The 21,998-nt window shown below is 48.1% G+C and overlaps 1 protein-coding gene across 3 annotated transcripts in view; it reads right to left on the bottom strand.

The window, feature by feature from the left end:
- The window catches only part of hexa (hexosaminidase A (alpha polypeptide)), a 54,252-nt gene that overhangs the window by 18,050 nt on the left and 14,204 nt on the right, over positions 1 to 21,998 (bottom strand). For 2 of the 3 annotated variants that reach the window (XM_031801836.1, XM_031801838.1), the window contains 3 exons: positions 20,366 to 20,467; positions 6,392 to 6,524; positions 1,990 to 2,170 (listed from right to left, as the gene is read on the bottom strand). In XM_031801836.1, coding sequence (XP_031657696.1) covers positions 1,990 to 2,170; positions 6,392 to 6,524; positions 20,366 to 20,467 — 416 coding nt within the window. Of the gene's footprint in view, positions 1 to 1,989; positions 2,171 to 4,216; positions 4,875 to 6,391; positions 6,525 to 20,365; positions 20,468 to 21,998 lie in introns of those variants that run through there. The other variant, XM_031801837.1, reaches the window with a different exon arrangement.

Below are 21,998 nucleotides of genomic sequence, written 5' to 3'. Positions count from 1 at the left end.
CTGGCACTACCATACCCCGTTCAAAGACACCTACTACCATACCCTGTTCAAAGGCACCTGGCTCCAGGTCATCTACAAGTCTATGCTAGGTAAAGCTCCGCCTTATCTCAGCTCACTGGTCACGATGGCAACACCCATCCGTAGCACGCGCTCCAGCAGGTGTATCTCACTGATCATCCCTAAAGCCAACACCTCATTTGGCCGCCTTTCGTTCCAGTACTCTGCTGCCTGTGACTGGAACGAATTGCAAAAATCGCTGAAGTTGGAGACTTTTATCTCCCTCACCAACTTCAAACATCAGCTATCTGAGCAGCTAACCGATCGCTGCAGCTGTACATAGTCTATTGGTAAATAGCCCACCCTTTTCACCTACCTCATCCCCATACTGTTTTTATTTATTTACTTTTCTGCTCTTCTGCACACCAATATCTCTACCTGTACATGACCATCTGTTCTTTTATCACTCCAGTGTTAACCTGCAAAATTGTAATTATTTGCCTACCTCCTCATGCCTTTTGCACACATTGTATATAGACCCCCCCCTTTGTTTTCTACTGTGTTATTGACTTGTTAATTGTTTACTCCATGTGTAACTCTTTGTTGTATGCTCACACTGCTATGCTTTATCTTGGCCAGGTCGCAGTTGCAAATGAGAACTTGTTCTCAACTAGCCTACCTGGTTAAATAAAGGTGTTCTCAACTAGCCTACCTGGTTAAATAAAGGTGTTCTCAACTAGCCTACCTGGTTAAATAAAGGTGTTCTCAACTAGCCTACCTGGTTAAATAAAGGTGTTCTCAACTAGCCTACCTGGTTAAATAAAGGTGTTCTCAACTAGCCTACCTGGTTAAATAAAGGTGTTCTCAACTAGCCTACCTGGTTAAATAAAGGTGTTCTCAACTAGCCTACCTGGTTAAATAAAGGTGTTCTCAACTAGCCTACCTGGTTAAATAAAGGTGTTCTCAACTGGCCTACCTGGTTAAATAAAGGTGTTCTCAACTAGCCTACCTGGTTAAATAAAGGTGTTCTCAACTAGCCTACCTGGTTAAATAAAGGTGTTCTCAACTAGCCTACCTGGTTAAATAAAGGTGTTCTCAACTAGCCTACCTGGTTAAATAAAGGTGTTCTCAACTAGCCTACCTGGTTAAATAAAGGTGTTCTCAACTAGCCTACCTGGTTAAATAAAGGTGTTCTCAACTAGCCTACCTGGTTAAATAAAGGTGTTCTCAACTAGCCTACCTGGTTAAATAAAGGTGAAATAAAAAATAAAAATAAATAAAAACCTACTACCAAACCCCGTTCAAAGGCACTGAAATATCTAGTCTTGCCCATTCACCCTCTGAATGGCACAAATACACAATCCATGTCTCAATTGTCTCAAGGCTGAAGAATCCTTCTTTAACTTGTCTCTTCCCCTTCATCTACACTGATTGAAGTGGATTTAACAAGTGACATCAATAAGGGATCATAGCTTTCACCTGGTCAGTCTGTCATGGAAAGAGCAGGGCTCTTAAGTGCTAGCACACACACATACTGTACATTCTGATAATGTGGTATGGTGGTACAATACATTTAGTATTGTAGATGTGTAGTATTGTAATACTGTTACATGATGTACTGTTTTATCTTTTGTGTTATGTGTAAAGAAAGTGCCTCAATGTGTTTGGACCACAGGAAGAGTAGCTGCTGCATGGGCATGAACTAATGGTGATCCCTGATAAATACCAATACAAATGTTTCGTATAGTCAGTGTGTATTGACACATTGGAAGTTAGACCATACAAAGTAGATGTACTGTAACGGACAACCCTCTTCACATCTCTCGACAAAACAAACGGAACAGTAGCAACAATTATGTCCTCACAGCATCAAGAGATACACTACTTTTTGATATATATATATATATATATATATACACACACACACTTTCTTCACTATTCAAAAAAATGTCAACAGTTAATCAAGTTTGTATAGCCTTAACATCAACCTACCAGCAGGTGAAGTCTACCTCGTCCCCTCCCAGATGGACGTAAGAGTCAGGAAACACTGAGGTGACCTCTTTAAACAGGTGGGTCATGAACTTGTAGCTGGAGGAGTTGGCTGGGTTCACTGGACCGAACGTCCCAGAGGGAACTGTGCCTTTATAGCAGGGGGTCAGGAGACCGGGCTGTCCTGAGGAGAGAGGGGTCAGGGTGTTATGGGTGGGGAGAGATGGGTCAGGAGACCGGGCTGTCCTGAGGAGAGAGGGGTCAGGGGGTTATGGGTGGGGAGAGATGGGTCAGGAGACCGGGCTGTCCTGAGGAGAGAGGGGTCAGGGGGTTATGGGTGGGGAGAGATGGGTCAGGATACCGGGCTGTCCTGAGGAGAGAGGGGTCAGGGTGTTATGGGTGGGGAGAGATGGGTCAGGATACCGGGCTGTCCTGAGGAGAGAGGGGTCAGGGTGTTATGGGTGGGGAGAGATGGGTCAGGATACCGGGCTGTCCTGAGGAGAGAGGGGTCAGGGGGTTATGGTTAGTTAGAACAAGTGGTGGAAAAAGTACCCAGTTATCATACTTGAGTAAATAGTAAAAGATAACTTCATTAGAAAATGACTCAAGTAAAAGTGAAAGTCACCCAGTAAAATACCCAGTAAAAGTCAAAAAGTATTTGGTTTTAAATTGTTGGATTCTGGGTTAAACTTGGAACATTGCTATCCTAGAGACATGACATATTAGATTTAAGACTATAGTATCTGACGGGTGATAGAGACTGGTTTTTACATTAGAAGTTAATGGTTATCTGTTGAAGCCAGATGGCTTTGGAATGTGTTGGGTGGATGGGAGGAAGTCACATGATTGCTATTGGGGATAATGATGGATATCTGTGGATTAGGCAAATGAGGGGTTGAGGTCAGGTCAGATCCCCTTAAGGGAGACATTATGGTTTATTACCTACCCTATTACTTCGTCATCCTGTCGAATCATAATAGATGTAAGGATTGGAGAGAAGGAGGGCCTAAATTGGAGTATATATATACTGGTGGTGGAAACATGTTTTGTTTAATGCAGCTGTACCGATCCTCTGGGCAAAATAAACTTGGTTAAGCTTTCATAGTGTCCTTTGAGTGTTTTACTCTGAGGATTAGATCCTAACAACATATACTTATGTATCAAAAGTAAATGTAATTGCTAAAATATACTTTTAGTTAAAAAATATATATAATTATCCCAGCTCCCGTCCCCGCAGGAGGCCTTCATTGTAAATAAGAATTTGTTCTTAACTGACTTGCCTAGTCAAATAAATGAAAGGTTAAATCAAAAGTACAAATCATTTCAAATTCCTTATATTAAGCAAACAAGATGGCTCCATATTATAGTTGTTTTTTTATATATATATTTTTTACAGAAAGCCAAGGGCACAAGTCCAACACTCAGACATAATTTACAAACGAAGCAAGTGTGTTTAGTGAGTCCTCCAGATCAGAGACAGTAGGGATGACCAGGGATGTTCTCTGTTTAGTGAGTCCTCCAGATCAGAGGCAGTAGGGATGACCAGGGATGTTCTCTGTTTAGTGAGTCCTCCAGACTTTCTTCAGATCAGAGGCAGTAGGGATGACCAGGGATGTTCTCTGTTTAGTGAGTCCTCCAGATCAGAGGCAGTAGCAATGACCAGGGATGTTCTCTGTTTAGTGAGTCCTCCAGATCAGAGGCAGTAGGGATGACCAGGGATGTTCTCTGTTTAGTGAGTCCTCCAGATCAGAGGCAGTAGGGACGACCAGGGATGTTCTCTGTTTAGTGAGTCCTCCAGATCAGAGGTAGTAGGGACGACCAAGGATGTTCTCTTGGTAAGTGTGTGAATTGGACCATTTTCCTGTCCTGTTAAGCATCCAAAATGTAACGAGTACTTTTGGGTGTCAGGGAAAATGTATGGATTAAAAAGTAAATTATATTCTTTAGGAATGTAGTGAAGTAAAAGTAAAAGTTGTCAAAAATATAAATAGTCAAGTACAGATACTTTAAAGTGGTAAAGTAGTTTTTTGGGGTATTTTTACTTAAGTACTTTACACCACTGGTTAGAACTACTGTAGCAGCTGGAGGAGTTGGCTGGGTTCACTGGTACAAAAGTCCCAGAGGGAACTGTGCCCTTATAGCAGGGGGTCAGGAGACCGGGCTGTCCTGGGGAGAGAGTGGTCAGGAGACCGGGCTGTCCTGGGGAGAGAGTGGTCAGGAGACCGGGCTGTCCTGGGGAGAGAGGGGTCAGGAGACTGGGCTATCCTGAGGAGAGAGGGTTCAGGAGACTGGGCTATCCTGAGGAGAGAGGGTTCAGGAGACTGGGCTATCCTGAGGAGAGAGGGTTCAGGAGACTGGGCTATCCTGAGGAGAGAGGGTTCAGGAGACTGGGCTATCCTGAGGAGAGAGGGTTCAGGAGACTGGGCTGTCCTGGGAGAGAGGGGCCAGGGAGTTATGGCTTGGGGAGAAAGGGGTCAGGAGACTGGGCTGTCTTGAGGAGAAAGGGGTCAGGAGACTGGGCTGTCCTGAGGAGAAAGGGGTCAGGAGACTGGGCTGTCCTGAGGAGAAAGGGGTCAGGAGACTGGGCTGTCCTGAGGAGAAAGGGGTCAGGAGACTGGGCTGTCCTGAGGAGAAAGGGGTCAGGAGACTGGGCTGTCCTGAGGAGAAAGGGGTCAGGGGACCGGGCTGTCCTGAGGAGAAAGGGGTCAGGAGACCGGGCTGTCCTGAGGAGAAAGGGGTCAGGAGACCGGGCTGTCCTGAGGAGAAAGGGGTCAGGAGACCGGGCTGTCCTGAGGAGAAAGGGGTCAGGAGACCGGGCTGTCCTGAGGAGAAAGGGGTCAGGAGACCGGGCTGTCCTGAGGAGAAAGGGGTCAGGAGACCGGGCTGTCCTGGGAGAGAGGGGTCAGGAGACCGGCTGTCCTGGGAGAGAGGGGTCAGGGAGTTATGGGTGGGGAGAGATGGGTCAGGAGACTGGGCTGTCCTGGGAGAGAGGGGTCAGGGGGTTATGGGTGGGGAGAGATGGGTCAGGAGACTGGGCTGTCCTGGGGAGAGAGGGGTTAGGGGGTTATGGGTGGGGAGAGATGGGTCAGGAGACTGGGCTGTCCTGGGGAGAGAGGGGTTAGGGGGTTATGGGTGGGGAGAGATGGGTCAGGAGACTGGGCTGTCCTGGGGAGTGCAGTCATAAACCTTTATAACGGCTATATAAGACATTATAACCTCTGTCATAGAACCTAAGATGTTATGAATCTAGTTAGCAATTCATAGTCCATCGGTAAATAGCCCACCCAATTTTACCTACCTCATCCCCATACTGTTTTTATTTATTTACTTTTCTGCTCTTTTGCACACCAATATCTCTACCTGTACATGACCATCTGATCATTTATCACTCCAGTGTTAATCTGCTAAATTGTAATCATTCTCCTACCTCCTCATGCCTTTGCACACAATGTATATAGACTCTCTTTTATTGACTTGTTTATTGTTTACTCCATGTGTAACTCTGTGTTGTTGTTTGTGTCGAACTGCTTTCGTTATCTTGGTCAGGTCACAGTTGTAAATGAGAACTTGTTCTCAACTAGCCTACCTGGTTAAATAAAGGTGTTCTCAACTAGCCTACCTGGTTAAATAAAGGTGTTCTCAACTAGCCTACCTGGTTAAATAAAGGTGAAATAAATAAACAATTTTTTTAAAAGAAGCAGAGTCCATGACTGGGTGTGTGTGTGTTACCTTTGCCCCATGACTGAGGGTGTGTGTGTGTGTGTTACCTTTGCCCCATGACTGAGGGTGTGTGTGTGTGTGTGTCTGTGTCTGTGTGTCTGTGTGTGTGTTACCTTTGCCCCATGACTGAGGGTGTGTGTGTGTGTTACCTTTGCCCCATGACTGAGGGTGTGTGTGTGTGTGTGTGTGTGTGTGTGTTACCTTTGCCCCATGACTGAGGGTGTGTGTGTGTGTGTTACCTTTGCCCCATGACTGAGGGTGTGTGTGTGTGTTACCTTTGCCCCATGACTGAGGGTGTGTGTGTGTGTTACCTTTGCCCCATGACTGAGGGTGTGTGTGTGTGTTACCTTTGCCCCATGACTGAGGGTGTGTGTGTGTGTGTTACCTTTGCCCCATGACTGAGGGTGTGTGTGTGTGTGTTACCTTTGCCCCATGACTGAGGTTGTGTGTGTGTGTGTATACCTTTGCCCATGACTGAGGGTGTGTGTGTGTGTGTGTTACCTTTGCCCCATGACTGAGGGTGTGTGTGTGTGTGTGTGTACCTTTGCCCATGACTGAGGGTGTGTGTGTGTTACCTTTGCCCCATGACTGAGGGTGTGTGTGTGTGTGTGTTACCTTTGCCCCATGACTGAGGGTGTGTGTGTGTGTGTTACCTTTGCCCCATGACTGAGGGTGTGTGTGTTACCTTTGCCCCATGACTGGGTGTGTCCCGGGGAGTCAAATTCAGCCAGGACCCTGATGCCTCTGAGTCTGGCGTGGGCGATAACCCTCTTCACGTCTATCTGGGTGTACACATGGGTCGACGGATGGAACGCCCCCTAGGACAAACAGAGCCGAGCAGAATATCAGCCAAGCACAACATCAGATAACAATAGAATATTGAAGGCGGTAGGTAGCCTAGCAGTAATAGAATATTGTTGAGGGCGGCAGGTAGCCTAGCGGTAGGAGGGCGGCAGGTAGCCTAGCGGTAAGAGGGCGGCAGGTAGCCTAGCGGTAAGAGGGCGGCAGGTAGACTAGCGGTAAGAGGGCGGCAGGTAGCCTAGCGGTAAGAGGGAGGCAGGTAGCCTAGCGGTAAGAGGGAGGCAGGTAGCCTAGCGGTAAGAGGGCGGCAGGTAGCCTCGCGGTAAGAGGGCAGCAGGTAGCCTCGCGGTAAGAGGGCGGCAGGTAGCCTAGCGGTAAAAGGGAGGCAGGTAGCCTAGCGGTAAAAGGGAGGCAGGTAGCCTAGAGGTAAGAGGGAGGCAGGTAGCCTAGCGGTAAGAGGGAAGCAGGTAGCCTAGAGGTAAGAGGGCGGCAGGTAGCCTAGCGGTAAGAGGGCGGCAGGTAGCCTAGAGGTAAGAGGGAGGCAGGTAGCCTAGCGGTAATAGAACATTGTTGAAGGCGGCAGGTAGCCTAGCGGTAGGAGGGAGGCAGGTAGCCTAGCGGTAATAGAACATTGTTGAAGGCGGCAGGTAGCCTAGCAGTAATAGAATATTGTTGAGGGCGGCAGGTAGCCTAGCGGTAGGAGGGAGGCAGGTAGCCTAGCGGTAGGAGGGAGGCAGGTAGCCTAGCGGTAATAGAACATTGTTGAGGGCGGCAGGTAGCCTAGCGGTAGGAGGGAGGCAGGTAGCCTAGCGGTAATAGAATATTGTTGAGGGCGGCAGGTAGCCTAGCGGTAGGAGGGAGGCAGGTAGCCTAGCGGTAGGAGGGAGGCAGGTAGCCTAGCGGTAATAGAATATTGTTGAGGGCGGCAGGTAGCCTAGCGGTAGGAGGGAGGCAGGTAGCCTAGCGGTAATAGAATATTGTTGAGGGTGGCAGGTAGCCTAGCGGTAGGAGGGAGGCAGGTAGCCTAGCGGTAGGAGGGAGGCAGGTAGCCTAGCGGTAATAGAATATTGTTGAGGGCGGCAGGTAGCCTAGCGGTAGGAGGGCGGTTTGAACGTGGAAGTATTTTATTTTTGTATAATACGTTTTTTTTGCAGAAATACCTTCTCGAACATGTGAACTTTCATGTGCCTTAATACTGGTTTATGCCATCTGTAAATACGAATAAAATTATAAATTACGAGCTTAGTTGGTTAAGCCACAGAAAAAGTCAGCAACCTTTCCACTAGCCATGATTAGCTGAGACAATGAGTGGGCTGAACATGCCAAGCGATGAGTTTGGATTGGTGTAACTGAGTCAGGTATGTAGGCCTCCTTGCTCGCACACGCTATTTCAGTTCTGCCCACACATTTTCTATAGGATTTAAAGGTCAGGGCTTTGTGATGGCCACTCATATACCTTGACTTTCTGGTCCTTAAGCCATTTTGCCACAACTTTGGAAGCATGCTTGGTGTCATTTTCCATTTGGAAGACCCATTTGCGACCAAGCATTAACTTCCTGACTGATGTCTTGAGATGTTGCTTCAATATATCCACATAATTTTCCTGCCTCATGATGCCATCTATTTTGTGAAGTGCACCAGACCCTACTGCAACAAAGCACCTCCATGATGCTGCCACCCCCGTGCTTCACAGTTGGGATGGTGTTCTTCATTTTACAAGCCTCCCCCTTTTTCCTCCAAACATAACAATGGTCATTATGGCCAAACAGTTCTATTTTTGTTTCATCAGACCAGAGGACATTTCTCCAAAAAGTACAATCTTTGTCCCCATGTGCAGTTGCAAACCGTAGTCTGGCTTTTATGGCGGTTTTGGAGCAGTGGCTTCTTCCTTGCTGAGCGGCCTTTCAGGTTATGTTGATATAGGACTCATTTGACTGTGGATATAGATACTCTTGTACTGTTTCCAAGGTCCTTTGCTGTTGTTCTGAGATTGATTCGCACTTTTCGCACCAAGGTACGTTCATCTCTAGTAGACAGAATGCATCTCCATCCTGAGCGGTATGACGGCTGCATGGTCCCATGGTGTTTATACTTGCATACTATTGTTTGTACAGGTGAACGTGGTAACTTCAGGCGTTTGGAAATTGATCCCAAAGATGAACCAGACTCGTGGAGGTCTACAATTTCTATTCTGAGGTCTTGGCAGATTTATTTTGATTTTCCCATGATGTCAAGCAAAGAGGCACTGAGTTTGAAGGTAGGCCTTGAAATACATCCACAGGTACACCTCCAATTGACTCAAATGATGTTAATTCGCCTATCAGAAGCTTCTAAAGCCATGACATTTTCTGGAATTTTCCAAGCTGTTTAAAAGGCACAGTCAACTTAGTGTATGTAAACTTCCGACTTCAACTGCATACGGGTAAGAGTCTAGCTATAGTTTCAGATATTATGCATTTCAAATTTTGCCAAAGTTGTTTTTATCGCCAATTAAAGTTTAATGTTAGCCAGCTAGCTGACGTTAGATGGCTGGCTCGCTAGCTAACAATACGTTTATGATCTGTGTGTAGTAATGTCATCTCAGAATGCCATTTCACATTGCTAGTTATAGCCTAATGTAGACTAACTTTAGCTAGCTATGACAATCGGTTTGAATTGCTAGTACTCTATGGATTAGGATTAAGGTTCACTGTTTAGGTAGTATGTCTGAACAGATGATTACACGACTCATCAAGTTAGCCAAGTGTGTCTGATGGTGATTACGGCTATCTACTGTATAATAAGCCAAAATATTTGTATCTGGATTTTGTCTATCAGCATCAGTAGAACACGCCTGACTCCCCTCCACCAGTCACACAAGGAGAATGGTCTAATGCCTCCCATCAGAAAGACCTGTAGAACACACCTGTCTCTCCTCACCAGTCATATACAAGGAGAATGGTCTAATGCCTCCCATCAGAAAGACCTGTAGAACACACCTGTCTCTCCTCACCAGTCATATACAAGGAGAATGGTCTAATACCTCCCATCAGAAAGACCTGTAGAACACACCTGTCTCTCCTCACCAGTCATATACAAGGAGAATGGTCTAATGCCTCCCATCAGAAAGACCTGTAGAACACACCTGTCTCTCCTCACCAGTCATATACAAGGAGAATGGTCTAATACCTCCCATCAGAAAGACCTGTAGAACACACCTGTCTCTCCTCACACAAGGAGAATGGTCTAATACCTCCCATCAGAAAGAGAGCCCAAACAAGAACAGGTTACACTGAAGCATGAGGACATGCAGCGAGCGGTGAACTTCAACAACTACGCAGAAGATAATGCAATAGTATTACCAGGACACAAACACTTTGGAGGAAAGCTGATGCCATCCCATGTGACAAAGGCAGCAGTGTGGCGTCTCTACAAGGAATCGATGACAACGCTTGGTATGTAAAGCGTAAACACATTTTAACGATTTAATTGACCTCCAACATGATTGGCACTACTTTCATTGATCTCCCATTATTTCTGTATTTTCCAGAGGTACGTGTAGTGGGGCTGTGTGTTGTCATTTTAACTTCCAGTTCCCAACATTGTTTATGTTTGCAGTGCTGCTGCTCTGCACATTTGTAGGTAAGTGAACCTCAGGTCCCATCTACTATCCTCCTGACCCAATGTAGCAGGGTCCCATCTACTATCCTCCTGACCCGATGTAGGCAGGTCCATCTACTATCCTCCTGACCCGATGTAGGCAGGTCCATCTACTATCCTCCTGACCCGATGTAGGCAGGTCCATCTACTATCCTCCTGACCCGATGTAGGCAGGTCCATCTACTATCCTCCTGACCCTATGTAGGCAGGTCCATCTACTATCCTCCTGACCCTATGTAGCAGGGTCCCATCTACTATCCTCCTGACCCGATGTAGGCAGGTCCATCTACTATCCTCCTGACCCGATGTAGGCAGGTCCATCTACTATCCTCCTGACCCGATGTAGGCAGGTCCATCTACTATCCTCCTGACCCGATGTAGGCAGGTCCATCTACTATCCTCCTGACCCGATGTAGGCAGGTCCATCTACTATCCTCCTGACCCGATGTAGGCAGGTCCATCTACTATCCTCCTGACCCGATGTAGGCAGGTCCATCTACTATCCTCCTGACCCGATGTAGGCAGGTCCATCTACTATCCTCCTGACCCGATGTAGGCAGGTCCATCTACTATCCTCCTGACCCTATGTAGCAGGGTCCCATCTACTATCCTCCTGACCCGATGTAGGCAGGTCCATCTACTATCCTCCTGACCCGATGTAGGCAGGTCCATCTACTATCCTCCTGACCCGATGTAGGCAGGTCCATCTACTATCCTCCTGACCCGATGTAGGCAGGTCCATCTACTATCCTCCTGACCCGATGTAGGCAGGTCCATCTACTATCCTCCTGACCCGATGTAGGCAGGTCCATCTACTATCCTCCTGACCCGATGTAGGCAGGTCCATCTACTATCCTCCTGACCCGATGTAGGCAGGTCCATCTACTATCCTCCTGACCCGATGTAGGCAGGTCCATCTACTATCCTCCTGACCCGATGTAGGCAGGTCCATCTACTATCCTCCTGACCCGATGTAGGCAGGTCCATCTACTATCCTCCTGACCCGATGTAGGCAGGTCCATCTACTATCCTCCTGACCCGATGTAGGCAGGTCCATCTACTATCCTCCTGACCCGATGTAGCCAGGCCCATCTACTATCCTCCTGACCCGATGTAGCCAGGCCCATCTACTATCCTCCTGACCCGATGTAGGCAGGTCCATCTACTATCCTCCTGACCCGATGTAGGCAGGTCCATCTACTATCCTCCTGACCCGATGTAGGCAGGTCCATCTACTATCCTCCTGACCCGATGTAGGCAGGTCCATCTACTATCCTCCTGACCCGATGTAGAGAGGTCCATCTACTATCCTCCTGACCCGATGTAGGCAGGTCCATCTACTATCCTCCTGACCCGATGTAGGCAGGTCCATCTACTATCCTCCTGACCCGATGTAGGCAGGTCCATCTACTATCCTCCTGACCCGATGTAGGCAGGTCCATCTACTATCCTCCTGACCCGATGTAGGCAGGTCCATCTACTATCCTCCTGACCCGATGTAGGCAGGTCCATCTACTATCCTCCTGACCCGATGTAGGCAGGTCCATCTACTATCCTCCTGACCCGATGTAGGCAGGTCCATCTACTATCCTCCTGACCCGATGTAGGCAGGTCCATCTACTATCCTCCTGACCCGATGTAGGCAGGTCCATCTACTATCCTCCTGACCCGATGTAGGCAGGTCCATCTACTATCCTCCTGACCCGATGTAGGCAGGTCCATCTACTATCCTCCTGACCCGATGTAGGCAGGTCCATCTACTATCCTCCTGACCCGATGTAGGCAGGTCCATCTACTATCCTCCTGACCCGATGTAGGCAGGTCCATCTACTATCCTCCTGACCCGATGTAGGCAGGTCCATCTACTATCCTCCTGACCCGATGTAGGCAGGTCCATCTACTATCCTCCTGACCCGATGTAGGCAGGTCCATCTACTATCCTCCTGACCCGATGTAGGCAGGTCCATCTACTATCCTCCTGACCCGATGTAGGCAGGTCCATCTACTATCCTCCTGACCCGATGTAGGCAGGTCCATCTACTATCCTCCTGACCCGATGTAGGCAGGTCCATCTACTATCCTCCTGACCCGATGTAGGCAGGTCCATCTACTATCCTCCTGACCCGATGTAGGCAGGTCCATCTACTATCCTCCTGACCCGATGTAGGCAGGTCCATCTACTATCCTCCTGACCCGATGTAGGCAGGTCCATCTACTATCCTCCTGACCCGATGTAGCAGGTCCATCTACTATCCTCCTGACCCGATGTAGGCAGGTCCATCTACTATCCTCCTGACCCGATGTAGGCAGGTCCATCTACTATCCTCCTGACCCGATGTAGGCAGGTCCATCTACTATCCTCCTGACCCGATGTAGGCAGGTCCATCTACTATCCTCCTGACCCGATGTAGGCAGGTCCATCTACTATCCTCCTGACCCGATGTAGGCAGGTCCATCTACTATCCTCCTGACCCGATGTAGGCAGGTCCATCTACTATCCTCCTGACCCGATGTAGGCAGGTCCATCTACTATCCTCCTGACCCGATGTAGCCAGGTCCCATCTACTATCCTCCTGACCCGATGTAGCCAGGTCCCATCTACTATCCTCCTGACCCGATGTAGGCAGGTCCATCTACTATCCTCCTGACCCGATGTAGGCAGGTCCATCTACTATCCTCCTGACCCGATGTAGGCAGGTCCATCTACTATCCTCCTGACCCGATGTAGGCAGGTCCATCTACTATCCTCCTGACCCGATGTAGGCAGGTCCATCTACTATCCTCCTGACCCGATGTAGGCAGGTCCATCTACTATCCTCCTGACCCGATGTAGGCAGGTCCATCTACTATCCTCCTGACCCGATGTAGGCAGGTCCATCTACTATCCTCCTGACCCGATGTAGGCAGGTCCATCTACTATCCTCCTGACCCGATGTAGGCAGGTCCATCTACTATCCTCCTGACCCGATGTAGGCAGGTCCATCTACTATCCTCCTGACCCGATGTAGGCAGGTCCATCTACTATCCTCCTGACCCGATGTAGGCAGGTCCATCTACTATCCTCCTGACCCGATGTAGGCAGGTCCATCTACTATCCTCCTGACCCGATGTAGGCCAGGTCCCATCTACTATCCTCCTGACCCGATGTAGCCAGGTCCCATCTACTATCCTCCTGACCCGATGTAGGCAGGTCCAACTACTATCCTCCTGACCCGATGTAGGCAGGTCCATCTACTATCCTCCTGACCCGATGTAGGCAGGTCCATCTACTATCCTCCTGACCCGATGTAGGCAGGTCCATCTACTATCCTCCTGACCCGATGTAGGCAGGTCCATCTACTATCCTCCTGACCCGATGTAGGCAGGTCCATCTACTATCCTCCTGACCCGATGTAGGCAGGTCCATCTACTATCCTCCTGACCCGATGTAGGCAGGTCCATCTACTATCCTCCTGACCCGATGTAGGCAGGTCCATCTACTATCCTCCTGACCCGATGTAGGCAGGTCCATCTACTATCCTCCTGACCCGATGTAGGTAGGTCCATCTACTATCCTCCTGACCCGATGTAGGCAGGTCCATCTACTATCCTCCTGACCCGATGTAGGCAGGTCCATCTACTATCCTCCTGACCCGATGTAGGCAGGTCCATCTACTATCCTCCTGACCCGATGTAGGCAGGTCCATCTACTATCCTCCTGACCCGATGTAGGCAGGTCCATCTACTATCCTCCTGACCCGATGTAGGCAGGTCCATCTACTATCCTCCTGACCCGATGTAGCCAGGTCCATCTACTATCCTCCTGACCCGATGTAGCCAGGTCCCATCTACTATCCTCCCGACCCGATGTAGGCAGGTCCAACTACTATCCTATCCTCCTGACCCGATGTAGGCAGGTCCATCTACTATCCTCCTGACCCGATGTAGGCAGGTCCATCTACTATCCTCCTGACCCGATGTAGGCAGGTCCATCTACTATCCTCCTGACCCGATGTAGGCAGGTCCATCTACTATCCTCCTGACCCGATGTAGGCAGGTCCATCTACTATCCTCCTGATAGCCAGGTCCCATCTACTATCCTCCTGACCCGATGTAGGCAGGTCCCATCTACTATCCTTCTGACCCGATGTAGGCAGGTCCATCTACTATCCTCCTGACCCGATGTAGGCAGGTCCATCTACTATCCTCCTGACCCGATGTAGGCAGGTCCCATCTACTATCCTTCTGACCCGATGTAGGCAGGTCCATCTACTATCCTCCTGACCCGATGTAGCCAGGTCCCATCTACTATCCTCCTGACCCGATGTAGCCAGGTCCCATCTACTATCCTCCTGACCCGATGTAGCCAGGTCCCATCTACTATCCTTCTGACCCGATGTAGGCAGGTCCATCTACTATCCTCCTGACCCGATGTAGGCAGGTCCATCTACTATCCTCCTGACCCGATGTAGGCAGGTCCATCTACTATCCTCCTGACCCGATGTAGGCAGGTCCATCTACTATCCTCCTGACCCGATGTAGGCAGGTCCATCTACTATCCTCCTGACCCGATGTAGGCAGGTCCATCTACTATCCTCCTGACCCGATGTAGGCAGGTCCATCTACTATCCTCCTGACCCGATGTAGGCAGGTCCATCTACTATCCTCCTGACCCGATGTAGGCAGGTCCATCTACTATCCTCCTGATAGCCAGGTCCCATCTACTATCCTCCTGACCCGATGTAGGCAGGTCCCATCTACTATCCTTCTGACCCGATGTAGGCAGGTCCATCTACTATCCTCCTGACCCGATGTAGGCAGGTCCATCTACTATCCTCCTGACCCGATGTAGGCAGGTCCCATCTACTATCCTTCTGACCCGATGTAGGCAGGTCCATCTACTATCCTCCTGACCCGATGTAGCCAGGTCCCATCTACTATCCTCCTGACCCGATGTAGCCAGGTCCCATCTACTATCCTCCTGACCCGATGTAGCCAGGTCCCATCTACTATCCTTCTGACCCGATGTAGGCAGGTCCATCTACTATCCTCCTGACCCGATGTAGCCAGGTCCCATCTACTATCCTTCTGACCCGATGTAGCCAGGTCCCATCTACTATCCTCCTGACCCGATGTAGGCAGGTCCATCTACTATCCTCCTGACCCGATGTAGGCAGGTCCATCTACTATCCTCCTGACCCGATGTAGGCAGGTCCATCTACTATCCTCCTGACCCTATGTAGGCAGGTCCATCTACTATCCTCCTGACCCGATGTAGCCAGGTCCCATCTACTATCCTCCTGACCCGATGTAGGCAGGTCCATCTACTATCCTCCTGATCCGATGTAGCCAGGTCCCATCTACTATCCTTCTGACCCGATGTAGGCAGGTCCATCTACTATCCTCCTGACCCGATGTAGGCAGGTCCATCTACTATCCTCCTGACCCGATGTAGCCAGGTCCCATCTACTATCCTCCTGACCCGATGTAGCCAGGTCCCATCTACTATCCTCCTGACCCGATGTAGCCAGGTCCCATCTACTATCCTCCTGACCCGATGTAGGCAGGTCCATCTACTATCCTCCTGACCCGATGTAGGCAGGTCCATCTACTATCCTCCTGACCCGATGTAGGCAGGTCCATCTACTATCCTCCTGACCCGATGTAGGCAGGTCCATCTACTATCCTCCTGACCCGATGTAGGCAGGTCCATCTACTATCCTCCTGACCCGATGTAGCCAGGTCCCATCTACTATCCTCCTGACCCGATGTAGGCAGGTCCATCTACTATCCTTCTGACCCGATGTAGGCAGGTCCATCTACTATCCTCCTGACCCGATGTAGGCAGGTCCATCTACTATCCTCCTGACCCGATGTAGGCAGGTCCATCTACTATCCTCCTGACCTGATGTAGGCAGGTCCATCTACTATCCTCCTGACCCGATGTAGGTAGGTCCATCTACTATCCTCCTGACCTGATGTAGGCAGGTCCCATCTACTATCCTCCTGACCCGATGTAGGCAGGTCCATCTACTATCCTCCTGACCCGATGTAGGCAGGTCCATCTACTATCCTCCTGACCCGATGTAGGCAGGTCCCATCTACTATCCTTCTGAGCCTATGTAGCCAGGTCCCAACTACTATCCTCCTGACCCTATGTAGGCAGGTCCATCTACTATCCTCCTGACCCGATGTAGGCAGGTCCATCTACTATCCTCCTGACCCGATGTAGGCAGGTCCCATCTACTATCCTTCTGAGCCTATGTAGCCAGGTCCCAACTACTATCCTCCTGACCCTATGTAGCCAGGTCCCATCTACTATCCTTCTGACCCTATGTAGCCAGGTCCATCTACTAACCTTCTGACCCTATGTAGCCAGGTCCATCTACTAACCTTCTGACCCAGGTCCATCTACTATCCTTCTTACCCTATGTAGCCAGGTCCATCTACTATCCTTCTGACCCTATGTAGCCAGGTCCCATCTACTATCCTTCTGACCCTATGTAGCCAGGTCCATCTACTATCCTTCTGACCCTGTAGCCAGGTCCATCTACTATCCTTCTGTCCCTATGTAGCCAGGTCCCATCTACTATCCTCCTGACACTATGTAGCCAGCTCCCATCTACTATCCTTCTGACTCTATGTAGCCAGGTCCCATCTACTATCCTTCTGACCCAGGTACCATCTACTATCCTTCTGACCCAGGTACCATCTACTATCCTTCTGACCCAGGTCCATCTACTAACCTTCTGACCCTATGTAGCCAGGTCCCATCTACTATCCTTCTGACCCTATGTAGCCAGGTCCATCTACTATCCTTCTGACCCAGGTCCCATCTACTATCCTTCTGACCCTATGTAGCCAGGTCCCATCTACTATCCTTCTGACCCTATGTAGCCAGGTCCATCTACTATCCTTCTGACCCAGGTCCCATCTACTATCCTTCTGACCCTATGTAGCCAGGTCCCATCTACTATCCTTCTGACCCTATGTAGCCTGGTCCCATTGACTTTTTAACCCCTCACAACTGCAGTGGCCAAACCCAGAACACGTTTGTGCTCTGGTACTGTACCTGGTGGACCATGCACAAGCTCCACCACAGTCTGGACCTTCACTTCCTGATCACAGGCCACACAAAGTTTGCCCCCTACTGGTGCTTCGGCCTCATCAAGCAGCGCTTCAGAAAGACCAGAGTGAACACTTTGTCTGAGATTGCTGGTGTTGTGAAGGACAGCACTGTGACAGGGGTCAACATCCCACAGCTGGTTGGACTGGAGGATGGTACGGTGCTGGTGGAAAGATATGGCTGACAACAACACCTGATGAAGCAGGACCAGCACTTCAGGTGAATATAATTTTCCTTGCATTGTATGAGGTCATTCTTGTTATGCAAGGTTGTAATATCTTCTCAATTATTTAGTTATTTCCTGTTTTACAGCTTCGATGCTCTGGAGCCTAGTGTTGTTGTCACCAGGGAGCGTTCAGACTCAGTAGGGACCAGGTTTCAGCTGCTGCACAACGCTGACATCCTTCCTCCCATAGATGGTCTGCCTGTACAAGCACCACCTGGACTGGACACAGCTTGACAAACATATTTTTGAGAAGATCAGGGAGTTTTGCGACGAAGAGGCTATGGACATCACATGCCCTGCACCAAAGTCAAGGGCAGGACAGAAACAGACTCTCCGAATATAGATTCCCTTGTTCATGCGTGGTTCAGACGGACCAGTCATCAGCACTATCTGCAGTGCCTCTATTGAAATGTCTCTCTGCTAACACACACGCCATGCATTGCTGCTACTATCTATTTATTTTTTTATCCTGCTGCTCAGCCACTTTAACCCTGATTGTATTGTTGGAATTGGCTAAACTTTGAACATTGAGATAGTAAATGAATGATAGGAAATGAAAGAGACTGGGTTTTATGTCTCTGTAGGAGGACAGATAGCTGTGGAATGTGTTGGGGGACGGGAGCAGAGCACCGTGTTGATACAGGGGAGACAGATGGACATCTGTGGATTAGGTGAAGGAGGGGTTGAGGTCAGAACAGAGATGTGTTGATACAGGGGAGACAGATGGACATCTGTAGATTAGGTGAAGGAGGGGTTGAGGTCAGGAGGTGAGGACAGGTCACCTGAAGGGAGTAATAAGGGTTTGGGATCTTGTTACTCTTTTCCTGTTAAATCATAAGAAGGATTGGAGAGAAGGAGAAGTGTCTTAAGTGGGATATAAATATCTGGATGAGACAAATGTTGTCTGAATTACAGAACCTTTGGGCAGAATTAAACTTGGTTAAAGCTTCTCTAGTGGTTATTTACAATTAAAAATAAGAACCTAACAGTATGCATATAACTACCTCATCTATCACTGATATTGTACATACTGTATATTATTTTCTTTATATTGCTACTATGCAAGTAGCCATTTGGCTGTACCACTTACACCTTCTGTAGCTGGGGGTTACAGCATTTCTTTCACGTGACCCATCAATTTAGACAAGTGTGTCTGTATAAGAGTCATCTAATATTTATACCATATTTATATCTGGACACACATGGAATTGTTCCTTATTGTAGGCTACTACCACTTTTAGTCTTCATCTTTACTACACTACTCACTGTTTAGCACATGACCTCACATGTGGATCCTTAAAGAGATGGGTGGGGCTGGTTTAAGAGGGTGTGAACAATGCTGAATGGGTGGGGCTGGTTTAAGAGGGTGTGAACAATGCTGAATGGGTGGGGCTGGTTTAAGAGGGTGTGAACAATGCTGAATGGGTGTAGACAAAGGAGAGCTCTCCAGGAGGTTTACAAAAATATTCAAGGGACATTTTCTCAAAGGTGAGTTTACAAATTTATCAACTTTCAAAGCAGAACTACTTTCCCATTGGTCCACAAAAATGCAGTGTATGATATACCATTTTGTAGCTCTAAGTCTCTAGTTTTATCCAATGTATAAAACAAAACACAATTTGAAATGTTAAATGCTACATAAGACCGTTTTGAGCCGGTCGGTCACACCTCTGCTCCCAATCATTACACACACCTGGACTTCATCATCACCTTGATTACCTTCCCTTTATTAGCCCTCAGTAGCCTAAATCATCAGGCAGTATTGGTTTTGTTCACGTTCAGTACGTGTCTCCTGTTTTGTTGCCTTGTTCAGGTCTATTAAACTCACCTTCTGCACCGGCTTCCTGACTCCAAACGTTACACACACAGACATTGAGAGGCACACGCAGGTAAGGTAAAGCACCCTGGGACAAAGAGCCAATCACAACATCAGCTGAACAAAACCTATCTGTTTCTGTTCACCTGACAAATCCTTATAGAATTGTGAAACAGAACTGGGACCAGGCTTACAGTTAACAGTTCAGCTGCAGAACATCTTTTCAGCAACTCATTATCAGAACCACCTGTGTCTATCCAGTTTCCTCAAGTGGAAGGGGAAACCACAGTGGCGGCAGGTAGCCTAGTGGTTAGAGCCAAGGGCCAGAAAGCGAAAGGGTTCCTGGTACTTCATAGCACAAAAACACCAACTCGACCAATGGCATAAATCAATTGTCAACTCCAGACACTACCCCACACATCTAGTCTCATACCTTATCTCCCCCAAGGCCAAAGGAGGGAGTGACTGGCGCACAGACATTGTGGAATCCAGTAATTGGTTCCCCATTAATCACACCCTCCCTTCACGTAGTTTAAGAATGATATTCTGCATAGCACCAGGAACATGTGAAAGACAAGCCTGACCTCTCCCCTCTCTGGGCCCCAGGTGACTGAGCCCCAGCTGAGGGAAGAAGTGCAACTGCCAACACCAGAGTCCAAAGGGATACATTCTAATAAGTATCTCACATCAGCATATTATGCAGATAGGAATGATCTATGTTACCCAACTCATTATGATTCTTCCACTTTCCAAGTGAAATAAAACACATGAAAAAAGAGAACCTGACAGCTTAACATTGCACTCTACATGTTCCTTCACCACTTTACTTAAGACCTGCAGTTATACGCATTATACAGCTTTATTACTGGTTATAAGCATGTTTATAATGTGCCTTTATATTGTATTATAACATCATAATGCATTATTAATGCTTTACCATATCCCAGGCCAGAGAGCTCCAGTTCCAGTCCTCTCACCTTGCTGGTTTAACATGTCATAAGCCTTTATGGTTTAGAACAGCATCATAAGGCATTATACATGTTCAGCTCCATTACAGGTTCTCTCCTCTCACCTTGCTGCTGAGGTCAGGGAAGGTGCTACTCTGGTAGGGGAAGGAGGGGTCGTCCACGATGTGCCAGTGGAAAACATTGAACTTGTTGTAGGACATCGCATCCTAGTAAACAAGGATAAGGATCTGAAGTGAGTATCATTTATATATACCCTGTCCGAGTCAGATTAAGCCTAGTCCAGGACTAAAAATCATTCTCAATGGAAATTCACCATTCAAAGTGCTTTGTAGTCTAGGAGAACGCATAACGTGAGCTGAGAAACTGGACCTCAATGTTATAACTCAAATGTATATACAGAACCAGTCAAAAGTTTGGACTCACCTACTCATTCAAGGGTTTTTCTTTATTTGGACTATTTTCTACATTGTAGAATAATATTGAAGACGTCAAAACTATGAAATAACAACATATGGAATCATGTAGTAACCAAAAAAAGTGTTAAACAAATCAAAATATATTTTAGATTTTAGATTCTTCAAAGTAGCCACTCTTTGCCTTGATGAGAGCTTTCAACGCTCTTGGTATTCTCTCAACCAGCTTCACCTGGAATGCTTTTCCAACAGTTTGGAAGGAGTTCTCACATATGCTGAGCACTTGTTGGCTGCTTTTCCTTCACTCTGCGGTCCAACTCATCCCAAACCATCTCAATTGGGTTGAGGTCAGGTGATTGTGGAGGCCAGGTCATCTGATGCAGCACTCCATCACTCTCCTTCTTGGTCAAATAGCAATTACACAGCCTGGAGGTGTGTTGGGTCATTGTCCTGTTGAAAAACAGATTATAGTTCCACTAATCGCAAACCAGATGGGATGGTGTATCGCTGCAGAATGATGTGGTATCCATGCTCATTAAGTGTGTCTTGAATTCTAAATAAATCACAGACAGTGTCACCAGCAAAGCATCATCACACCTCCTCCTCCATGCTTCACGGTAGAAACCACACATGCGGCTACTCTTCGTCTCACAAAGACAAGGCAGTTGGAACCAAAAATCTCAGACCAAAAGGACAGAATTCCACCAGTCTAATGTCCATTACTCGTGTTTCTTGGCCCAAGCAAGTCTCTTCTTCTTATTGGTGTCCTTTAGTAGTGGTTTCTTTGCAGCAATTTGACCATGAAGGCCTGGTTCACACAGTCTCCTCTGAACAGTTGATGTTAAGATGTGTCTGTTACTTGAACTCTGTGAAGCATTTATTTGGGCTGCAATTTCTGAGGCTGGTAACTCTAATGAACGTATCCTCTGCAGCAGAGGTAACTCTGGGTCTTCCATTGCTTGGCGGTCCTCATGAGAGCCAGTTAACTAATGAACTTATCCTCTGCAGCAGAGGTAACTCTGGGTCTTCCTTCCTGTGGCGGTCCTCATGAGAGCCAGTTAACTAATGAACTTATCCTCTGCAGCAGAGGTAACTCTGGGTCTTCCTTTCCTGTGGCGGTCCTCATGAGAGCCAGTTAACTAATGAACGTATCCTCTGCAGCAGAGGTAACTCTGGGTCTTCCTTCCTGTGGCGGTCCTCATGAGAGCCAGTTAACTAATGAACTTATCCTCTGCAGCAGAGGTAACTCTGGGTCTTCCATTGCTTGGCGGTCCTCATGAGAGCCAGTTAACTAATGAACTTATCCTCTGCAGCAGAGGTAACT

This window comes from Oncorhynchus kisutch, linkage group LG22, assembly GCF_002021735.2.
Source record: "Oncorhynchus kisutch isolate 150728-3 linkage group LG22, Okis_V2, whole genome shotgun sequence".
Taxonomy (NCBI): Eukaryota; Metazoa; Chordata; class Actinopteri; order Salmoniformes; family Salmonidae; genus Oncorhynchus; species Oncorhynchus kisutch.
Note: the sequence above shows the minus strand (reverse complement) of the source record. Positions and strands in the feature narration are given on the sequence as shown.